The sequence below is a fragment of the Rhincodon typus genome, chromosome 28 (assembly GCF_021869965.1).
Source record: "Rhincodon typus isolate 14 chromosome 28, sRhiTyp1.1, whole genome shotgun sequence".
In the NCBI taxonomy this organism is placed as follows: domain Eukaryota; kingdom Metazoa; phylum Chordata; class Chondrichthyes; order Orectolobiformes; family Rhincodontidae; genus Rhincodon; species Rhincodon typus.
This window is the reverse complement of record NC_063359.1, coordinates 34,627,190-34,638,190: the sequence shown is the minus strand read 5'-3', so window position 1 is coordinate 34,638,190 and position 11,001 is coordinate 34,627,190. Positions and strand designations below refer to the sequence as shown.

At 40.4% G+C, this 11,001-nt stretch overlaps 1 protein-coding gene across 1 annotated transcript in view; it reads right to left on the bottom strand.

Annotated features, from left to right (window-relative positions):
• Nucleotides 1-629: 629 nt before the first annotated feature.
• The window catches only part of golga2 (golgin A2), a gene marked incomplete at its 5' end in the record, with an annotated part of 39,424 nt that continues 29,052 nt past the window's right edge, over nucleotides 630-11,001 (bottom strand). The window contains 4 exons of the mRNA XM_048613394.1: nucleotides 630-5,196; nucleotides 6,947-7,106; nucleotides 9,067-9,173; nucleotides 10,678-10,780. Coding sequence (XP_048469351.1) covers nucleotides 4,943-5,196; nucleotides 6,947-7,106; nucleotides 9,067-9,173; nucleotides 10,678-10,780 — 624 coding nt within the window. The remainder of the gene's footprint in view (nucleotides 5,197-6,946; nucleotides 7,107-9,066; nucleotides 9,174-10,677; nucleotides 10,781-11,001) is intronic.

Below are 11,001 nucleotides of genomic sequence, written 5' to 3'. Positions count from 1 at the left end.
CACATATTCTCCCTGTGTCTGTGCGGGTTTCCTCTGGGTGCTCCGGTTTCCTTCCACAGTCCAAAGATGTGCAGGTTAGGTGGATTGGCCGTGCTAAATTGCCCATAGTGTTCAGGGATGTGTAGATTAGAGGGATGGGTCTGGGTGGGATGCTCTGAGGGTCGGTGTGGACTTGTTGGGCCGAAGGGCCTGTTTCCACACCGTAGGGATTCGAGAATGACTGTTAGAGGGGGGAGTTCCAGGATTTTGACCTAGTGGCAATGAAGGAACAGCAATATAGTCCCAAGTCAGGATGTAATCAAATCTAATTCAGTTTAGCTCTTTCCACCGATTGGAAGTCTTCACAAATGGATCATTTTCTTCCCACAGCTGTTTGAGCCAGTTTAGTCAATCATAGCTTTCAAATCAATTCTTACTAAAGTTTTACCAAGAACTTCATCTTTTCAATTTTACCTCTTTCTCATTGCCTCATGACGAGCAGTCTCTTCCACATGTGCCAAGGGATTACTTTTCAGGCGAGAACTCCAGCAAAGAAAAAGATAAGCAGTTAATTTCAAATTTTTAAAAGTTAATTTCAAACATTTTCTAAGATTTAAACCAAAGTACAAAATTAGAACAAGGCTAAGAGATTAGTGCAATTTATTAAATCAGTTTATTTAACAAGGCTACCAGGATCACATCAGTATTATAATAGACCTTTTTTCTGTGTTTCACATTATTTAATAAAATGGATTTTCACTCCCAAATAAATACAATATACTAAAATCATAGCCCCAGTTCCTTTGAATTAGATTAAAGTTATGATATACACTATGAGGAACAGCTCAAAATGCTGCCTACCTCTTTTCTAATGAATTTACAAACTCTTACACAAGTACGCCATATACAGAATTGTTTGCACCTTGCATTGCAAGGCTGTACATCGGTTTTTGTCTTTACTTTTTTTTCTATTTACACAGTATGGCAACTCAGAACAGAACTGCATTCCACAATACAATCACATGAAACACCATGTTTCCTCTGTATGTATCATATCACTCATTGGAGGTAGAAGAAAGTCAGCCCCACCTCCACAAAACCTGGCAAGGGGAAAGGGGGCTTGCTCCCACAGTAACAATTAGAACATAAAATAATACCGCATCAGTTATTCTGACCGTTGTGCTCCGCAAAGTTTAAAAGATTGAAAAAGCAAAACAAATCAGGCAAAATGCAATCAAAGTACCAACATTTGGAATTGTGACTAAGGGAAAGCTTATTGAAGGGGTTTGTTAGATGCTGTAAATTCCTAAGATATTCAGACACAATTGAACCACAGTCGTTTCAAGGGACCAACTGAAATCTGTCATAGGGTCACATTTTACAAACTGGGGAATGCACGTTACTTCGAGATCAGTGAAACAGCATGCAGAAATCATGACTTTTAAAATTCAGGCTAGATAATTTTCAGGTCGAACCCAAATAACTTCAGCAGCTCAATGACAAATGAAATGATGGGGGGAGAGAATGTCCAGGTGGAGGCAAAGACAGAATACGGTAGGAATCAGAAACAGAAAGGATATGATCACATTAGCGATAGTATTCTATAGGCCTCTAATTCATGAAAGACAAATTGCAGGGAAATCACAGACATATGAGAGAACTATAAAATGGCAATAATGGGGTATTTAAAATTGCTGAAATATTGACTGAAATAATGTTTTAGTCAACACATAGAATTGAGGGGATCTGATACGTGCACAATACCCTTAAACACCGATACAAAGAGGATACTGACAAAATGTCAATAGCGGTAGATGAAAGGGGTAATTGTTGGGATGAAAATTGACAGGCGTAATTTACTGCAAAGGGTGGCTATTGCCAAGGCTGGATATGTTTTATGTCGGATGGCTTGCACCCCAGGTTGCAAAAGGGAAGCATAGATGGAAATAGTGGAAGGGCTCGTCATTATCTCCACAATCCACCAATACACAGGAAACGTGAAACTTGTTCACAATCTGACCTGTAAAAAGAATATTAGGAAAGCAAAGAGGGAGAAATAAGAACGTACTGGCAAATAAAAGCAAGGAAAACCCCAAAACATTTATAACTACATGAAGAGAAAGACGGAAACTAAGGAAACAGGTGTACTAATTCAATAACAGGGAAGTAACTTGTATGTTGAGGAGCGAGATATCAGCATGGTTTTTAAAGGATGCTTTCCTTCTGTTTTCATAAAAGGTTCAAAGTAGACTTCATAATCTTGTAGATAAAGGAGAAGGCTGAAGTATTTGATGGGATAAACATTGAGGGGTGAAATAAAGATATTTAGCATGATGGAAAATGACTAAGTCACCTGCCCGATACAAGATAGATCTAAGATCACAGAGATATAATAGTGAAGGCTCTGACAATCCACACTGGGTACAGGTGTGGAAAACATGGTACATTGGTTTTCTGTTCATGAGCAGACTCTCATTCGAAAGGCAGAAGAACTGAAGGATGGAGTCAATCTTTGTGATCTTTACTTTTAAAATAATTTATTTACAAAGTTATATATTTTACACATACACCACCTAATCCACAAGCCAGTTTCAGTCCACATCCACAGGAGTACATGAACATCCAGTTAGTGGCATCACTTATATACAATGATACACAATTCATGTACAATTAACAGATGCGCCATGTTTTCTTACAGATGGTAAGATTATGAGGATGTGACATATTTACCTCTATGCAGAGAAGAGTACAGGCACACTTTTATATTCTGACCATCTACAGGTCAACTTCACACCCTCTCAATCTATCTACATTCATCTAACCATAACTTCACATTCTGACCATATACAGGTAAACACAACATTTTCACTTTTGACCATACACAGGTAAGCTCAAAAGCTTCACAATCTGTCCAGGTACAAGCAAACTTCACACCTTAAATGCACCAAGTGACCATGGCACATCTTCACAATCTGACCATATGAAGGTAAACTCAACACCTTTGCAATCTGTCCAGGTACAAGTAAATTTGACACCTTCACATTACTTTGCCCCATACACAGGTAGCCATAGCGCACTTTAACCTGACCACAAAAGGTAACCATGACCCATCTTCACATTCTGCCCATTTATAGGTAAAGAAATACCTTCACAATCTTCCCATATAGAGAGAAACTGACATATTTATGCAAGGGGCTGGAGATAATCACATAGCCTGATTTCCACTACAGATAGTGACAGAAGATTGGCAAGTGGCAAAATGTTAACACTCTTGGTCAAGAAAGGGTCTAGGACATGTTAGAAATGACCTGTCATAAGTTTCAGTGGTGGGTAAGGTTTTTGAAACAATAATCAGGGAAAAATGTAATAGGCACTTTGAGAAGTTTAAATTAAGTAAGGAGAGCAGCAGAAGTATCTTAACTAATAGACTGGTACAGCCTCGACACGAGTAGTGTATCCAATTCTGGGCAGCACGCTTTGGGAAGAATATGAAAGAAGATAAAGGATTAGGGAATAGATTTAATTACGTGGATCAATGGTTGAAGGACTTCACCTTGGACCAACAGAAGAGCAAGTTACTGAAAGTGTTCAAAATTACGAAGATACAGAAGAGATGCACAAAGATGCTGACAGAAACGGAGATTTTTAGTTTGAGGAAAGATTGGATAGATCGGGTTTGCTTCCTTTTGAACAGAGGAAGAAAAGTTAATTGAAGTGTATAAAATTGAGGTCCCCAAATAGATATGGTTTGTTTTTCACCTGTCACTGTAAGAACAACAATAGGCAGGTGTCATGGAATTAAAGATTTTAAATTAATGGATGGGAGGATCAAAGGGGTGCCAAAAGAAATTCTTTCACCTGGAGATTACAGGAGTCCAGAAATCACTGCTCAAAAACAGTGGTACAGGCATAAATCATCACTGCATTTTAAGAAATATTGAGTATGGCCTTGAGGTGCCATAACCTAAAAGGGCTATAGAATGAGGGGAGCGACTAGTAAAGCTGATCCTATTGAATGGCCTCTTTGTACTGTAATTATCAAATCACTGTAATACTAAGGTTTTGGACTGCAAAACCTATCCCCCAGTCTAAGACTCCCCGTGCAATGTGCTGCAGCTTCCCCCTCTTTCTGCACCTCCTGAAAACAAGAGTAAGAGGAAATTGCAGGACACCTTCCTTGAAGGCGCCAACACTTGCTGAGGTGATGTTTCAACAGGTACTGACAGTCCTCAGGACCTTGCCCAAATGTCTTATTCTTCACATAAAGGCCTAGGAGAAGAACATCAAAAGTCAACAGGGCCTCAGGGTCAAGCCAGTTCCTTTGGTTTACATGGTTGTAGTGGCTCTGCCTTTAAAAACTAGGCCATTTTCAGGGAGTTCTACAAATGCATTTCAAAACTCAAACTTGTTTTTTTTAAACAGCTTAAATAAACAGTTTTGTTTTTAACACATGATATATAAAATGGTGGGAAGTGTTACTTCAAGTATAATTTATTTTCACAATTCTGATTGGAGCAGAAATGTACTAAGTTGCCATACAGCTTTGAGTAATCTACAAAAGCAGTCAAGTCAAATGCTTACTAATCAGGACAATCCTATTATTATCATTTGAAAATCATTATAACCCATATCTTTGGGAAGGAGGAGATGAATTTACCAGAGTAGGATTTTAAAAATCCATAAGATAAATGATTATGTTTGTAAACTGTTTCAAAGCAGCTGTTAAAGGAACTACTTAGAATTATGGTAACCGTTTTGATGAGGCGTCATTAGAGGTCATGCTAGATTAACACTGGTACTTGGTACAACCATGGCTTCTCTAATCTCAAAAGTCCCTTGTGGTGTACCAATGTTGCACATTGACTCAATTAGCCTTTCAAAGCCTTAACTAAACAACTTTTTACAACGTTCTCCCACCCCCCAAAGAAATATCGCATTTCCTGTGCTTGACTGGATCAGATCTCTAGACGACCTCAATCTTCATTAACCCATTTTCAGCAAGTCTGTAGAAGAGGGGAACGCAGTTGATAAAGGTCAGGGTTGAGCTTGGTAGGGCCTGTGGGTTTTGGATTTCTTCGGTAAGTTCTATGATCTTTTTTGTAGTGTAGTCTTCAGAGGGTAAGCCTGATTTTGTAACAAAGCCTCTGCTAGAAGAGCGGGAATCAGGTGAAGAGCTGGAGGACTCAGTATCATCTGCTAAGGGTATCTCTTCTAGATCTGGGGAGGAAGAAAAAAAACGTAGAATGTCATTGCTGAATTTCTCAGGCTGCAGCTGAAGGGTTTTGGCTCAGCCTGGAGCTCAAACCCAGTTGAGAAACAATGGTTTGAAATACTCTACTTCTCCATTTGAGAAAAATCCATCATTTTGCAACTGAATCTGAATCAAAATGCTACAGTGTGGAGAAAAATACAGTCCTTTATCCCTCAGACTTCTAACAGACCATAACAGTGCATGTGAATGAGTTTAGATTGTGCCCACGTTTTCCGTCCTCTCACTATTGAGGCAAGACAGTTTTGCTTAAAACTGTGCATTTTGCATTTTCCCATAAGTCATCCCTAACCAACAGCTTGTGCATCCCCTATTGGGTGGAAAAATAAAACTGGAACTGACCAAGGAACACGTTACCCATGTGCCTTCTCTCCCTCTAACCTACAGCCAGCTCAGAACGTGCAAACTGGAAGCATCACATTTTTTGCTTCTCATCAAACCAAAATGGCTAAAGGCAATGAGGAAGGCCAAGTTTATTTTCCCAACTTGTCACAACATTTGGGTGTCACTGGCTAAGTCAGCATGTACTTCCTACTTCAAGTCATCCTCAAGGAGGCGATGATGAGCTGCTTTCATAGGCTGTACATCTTTAAAATGTGGAATTATAATTGGGAAGAATTTATCAGCTGGATGTTTTGACAGCGTTTGGGGCAAATGAGCATCACTGAACTTCTCAAGGCAGCAGTGCTGATTCTGCATTGAAGTGCTAGAAGCATAAATAAACCTTCATTCTCCCAGACAAAACTGATGGAAGCACAGATTGGTTCAGGAAATCCAAAGTAGTGGAGCCAAGCATTGTGGGGAAACTCCGAAACCTCACTATAAAGTATTTATTTTTAAGGTTTTAAACATTTTTACTAAAACACCTGGCAATTTTCCTGCTCCAATGTTGTCATACTATCAATTTTTTTGTAAATGCTCTTCCTAAGACTTTTGAAACAGACCTTGCTATGTATTTGGTGCAGTGGCTGATACCTCCAAGTTTTCACCCTTCCATACCCCTAAACTGCTCCAGCCCGAGAACGCTTTGAGATCTCTGCACTTGACCAACTCAAGCCTCAAGTGCAAACGCTGTTTTAACTGATGCCCCATTAGTGGTTGTGCCTTTAAAATGCTGGGCCTGGAGCTCTGCAATTCATGTTAACTACTTCACTTCTTCCTGCTCCTTTAAGTTGATCTAATGTCCGAGTACACTTTTCGGTCATGGGCCCTTCTATCTTAGGTGGTGAAGCACTGAGAACATTTTATGTTAAAGGCACCATATGAATGAATCATGGCTGACTGCACCCCAATTCCTTTCATCAGCTTGCCCAAGACAGTTGTGTTCAGGTGCCGTGGTTTGAATGTGGGGCTAGTGGAGGACACCAGTAGACCAGGAAATTCACTGCAGGTCCAGGGAGAACACAGTGGAGGATTTTCAGCATTCACCCAAGTACCTGCTACAGGCAGCGGAGCAGATGAAACTGAAAAGGCACTGCCACGGTGCTGCTCAGATCAAGCACATTAGCGCTGGCGCGTAGCTTGAATCCACTGATCCCAGGCACAAAGTTGCTACCAAAAAAGCTAAGCCGACAAATGTACCGTTAAAGATAGCACTGCCCAAGGTACACCCTTTAGCCAATGAGGACAAATGGAGAGAGAAAACAAAAAGGACACAGATACCTTGCTGCAGAGAACTTTTGTTAAATTGACACAAACCTTCAATGCTTGATACCAGATCTTCTTCCAGCACATCCTGTCGCATTTCAGATGTTAATGGGATCTTAGACTGTTTGATGAAACGAACATATCTATCATACCATTTCTTTCTCTCAGCCGCCAATTCCAACGAAAGCTCCTGCAATTCTCCTAACTTTTTCTGCAAAGATAATAACGGCTCAACTTTAAAATATTATAAACTACTAGACTCTCTTTTCTGCTTTCTTTTTGAAAATTCAGACAGATAATAAACGCAGATATAGCAAAGCATGGAGCTGCAGGAACACAGCAGCACCAGGCAGCATCAGAGGAACAGGAAAGCTGACATTTTCTGAAGGGTTCCGAACCCAAACGTCAACTTTCCTGCTCCTCTGATCCTACCTGACCTGCTGTGTTCCTCCACACTTTGTTATCTCGGACTTCAGCATCTGCAGTTCTTGTTATCTCAGATAATAAATGCAGCAGCGTTGCAAGGAAAACAGCTCAAATATATTATCCCTCAAATATATTATCCAGAGCCTTAAGAGTTTGTCTCCTCTACATTTAACCACTCAATTGAACAGGCATATCATCAATTCATTGTAGGTTTGCTGCAGAGTTAAAACTCAGTACTCAATGTTAAAGCTGAGTTCCATGATATTGATTACCTTAACTATCACTTATGAGTTAACTGTGAAAGTTCTGCACAGAAAACTATCACAGCACCCCAACTTTGTCGCACTACTTCAAATTTACCTGCACCACACCCAAAGTGCAACAGCGATCTGACAACTGGAGGCTTCTTGTGAGCTACTGTCTGAATGAACAAAGTGGGCAGAACACACCAGAGAAGCTGCCTGAGATACTACATAACCGAGCTCAGATTTATAAAGTACAAAAGGCTACAATACAATTCTGGTCATTTGTGCCCGTACATTTCTCAAATGGGACGCAAGATCCAACTTTCTCCTTGACTGCTCCCAGTCAGTTGATTTTAAAGCAATTACTGAAACACAATCCATTAAATGCTCTAAAGGTTCAAGTTAGGTGGTGCACAAACAACTGGAGTGATCTTAAACCAGTGGCTCTCAAAACATTCAGCACCAAGTCTCAGCCATAGCTGACAGCAATTGAAGGCACTGAAAGCTCACAGCAGCTCTGTGTGCACCTTACCCACTGAATCGGAGCATAAATCCTGTCTCCAGCTAACCAGTCTGCATCCATGCTTCTTTTTTTTGGGGTGGGGCGTAGTGTAAGAGGTATGTACAAACTAACCTTTCAGATGGAGTCTAAAAATATTTATACTTCCATGTTTGGGCAAAATGAGGAAAAGTTTTTTCACACAGCGAGTAGTTAGAGTATGGAATGCAATGCCTGAAAACATAGAGGCGGCAAGCTCGATTTGAGGCATTCAAGACAGCATCGGATGATTATTTGAATAAATATCAAATCCAACGACATGGAGTAAAAGCAGGAGATTGCCATTAACAATGCTCTTTTAATGAGTCTGTGCATAAACAACAGGCTGAAATGCCTCCTCATGCGCCATAACACTGCTGTGATTCTGTTAACGTTTGGCTGACCAAACATGTAGCAATCAAACAGACAGCACCTTGATCAATATCCATTTTTAAAACCGACCACAAGGAGTACAACAACAGGTCAAATACATCAACTTGGAACTACCCTGTTTTGTAATGAGTATAAAGACACCACCTTATTTATTCAGGACATCTGGGAGTGAGCTGAATTAATCTGATCAAATTGCTGAAGCAACTTTTGACAACAATCAGGTGTCCACTCACACAAATTCAGAACCCTCACAATACTGGGCCTAGCAAGTCCTTGTTTTATGATACAAGGACAGAAGTTGCTGGAAAACTTCAGCAGGTCTGGTGGGTCAGGGTTGAAGCAGTCCTGAAGAAAGGTCACTGGATCTGGAAACATTAACTTTGCCTTCTCTCTATAGATGCTGCCGAACCTGTTGAGTTTTTTCCAGCAATTTTTGTTTTTGCAGCATCCACAATTCTTTGGCTTTTTTGCCTTGTGATCATGCCATCCCCACCACAGATTCTAAAGCAGCACGGAGGACTTTCCGAGAGAGTGCTGCACCTTTTCAGCATTGAAGGGACCAAACTCACCCTCAACTTCTCCTTATCCTGTGCCAGCTTGCAGATGTACTCCTCTTTCACCATGTGCCTGTGTTTGAGTATAGCTCTCTGTTTTTGGTAAAGTGCAATGTATTCACCTATGAACAAAAAGAAAAAATGAGAAAGAGAAATTACCCGATTTACAGGAAAGAGGAGTTAAATTCCATTACAATTGCAATCCTTTTCAGAGCAGGAAAAGCTGTGCAAACAACAGGGCATGGAAAGGATGATAGGTTAAAAAATATCTGAAGGACTGTGGAGGTGATCAGTCAATGAATCTAAATGGTTTGCTCTTTAAGGGATGACACAGGAACTGCAGAGCCAATGCTCTTTCTGTACTGTATCATTCCATGGTGTCAAAATGATAACATTATGCAGACTAAAAATCTAAGCCATAGATTTTGTTTAAAAATGTCAACAAACCCTAAGAGGGCAGCAATTGTGTTCCAAGAATCAGAGTGGATTCGCAGAATTAACCGTTCCTCTCTCCCCACAGATGCTGCCCAACCTGCTGAGTTTCTCCAGCACTGCGTTAAGATTTCACAGCCTTCCATTATGTCGTCACTACCTCGGCCCACTGCCCAGCGATTTGCCCCACGTTAAACGTTGTTGCTAAGCACTTGCAAAATCACCTCTCTACAAGATGAGCCAAAGAGACGCTGACCATTCTTTGTAAAATAGCAAACCTGCTAGATTTATAACTCCCAATCCATTTCGACACCCATTCTCTGTGGCTGTGACCAGCTATCAGACAGTATTCAGGTGAAAAGTAACCAGGGCACTGAAAACCAAAAGGCCTCTCTGGAGCTAAATATTGGAGTTTTTATCTAATTGATGCATTTTGACAAAAGGAGGTTGGTTGTCCTCCAAGGACTTGCACCATTTGCATTCATATGTAAAATTTAGGGATAAGGTGCGGCAGACTTCACAATGCAAATTTAGAAACACTTTAAAGAGTACATCCCTCAGTGATGTAGTCAGTGTTTTTTCTTATTCATGGGATGAGGGCATTGCTGGCTGGGCCAGCATCCCTAATTGCCCAGAGAGCAATTGAGAGTCAACCTTATTGCTGTGGGTCTGGAGTCACATGTGGGCCAGACCAAGGAAGGACATTAGTGAACCAGATGGGTTTTTCCAACAATGGATTCATGGTCATGACTGGACTCTTAATTCCAGACATAATTGAATTCAAATTCCACCATCTGCCAAAATGGGATTTGAACTTGGGTCCTCAGAACATGACCTGGGTCTCTGGATGAATAGTCTAGCAATAATGCCACTAGGCCAGCATCTCACCTTGCTGGATTTAGCAATGTGGGGAGGGAGAGAGAGGGAGAAGACAAGTCTAGAATTTCAGTTCAGTTGTAACAGAGTGATTGCTGTTCTAGCTCTTCCAGAAAAGAGATGGTGTGCAGGCAGAGGTGGGTGCTCCAAAATGAGTACAAACCTTTTATTTCAAATTGATAAACAAAAGTGTAAAAAGTGAATAGAATTTCTCATTAAACATCTATAACTTTAACAACAATCTCAGTGTTTGGGGTCAGAAAATGCAACTTATTGTCAGGAACTATACAAAGTTTTCTTTCTAATAAGGTCACATACCTATTGTATCTGTCTCCCCAGACAGCTGGGTACAGTAATGCTCCAGTTGCTCCAATTTCTTCTTAAGATCAACCTTCTCCTCTAACAGGTTTGCTAATTGAACCTTTTTGACAGAAAATGAAGTGGCATTAAATGTGATCTGGCAAAATCAAAGAGACCAAGACACCAATAACCTCTATTTTTATAGATGTTGGCTTTTAAAATTCTTTGTTCAATTCCTGCCATGGATTCGTTCCAGTCCATCTCTGAAAACCAAGACCTAGAATACTGAAAGATTTCTTCTATTCTGCTCTTCTATTCTGCTCTTCTATTCTGCTCTTCTAT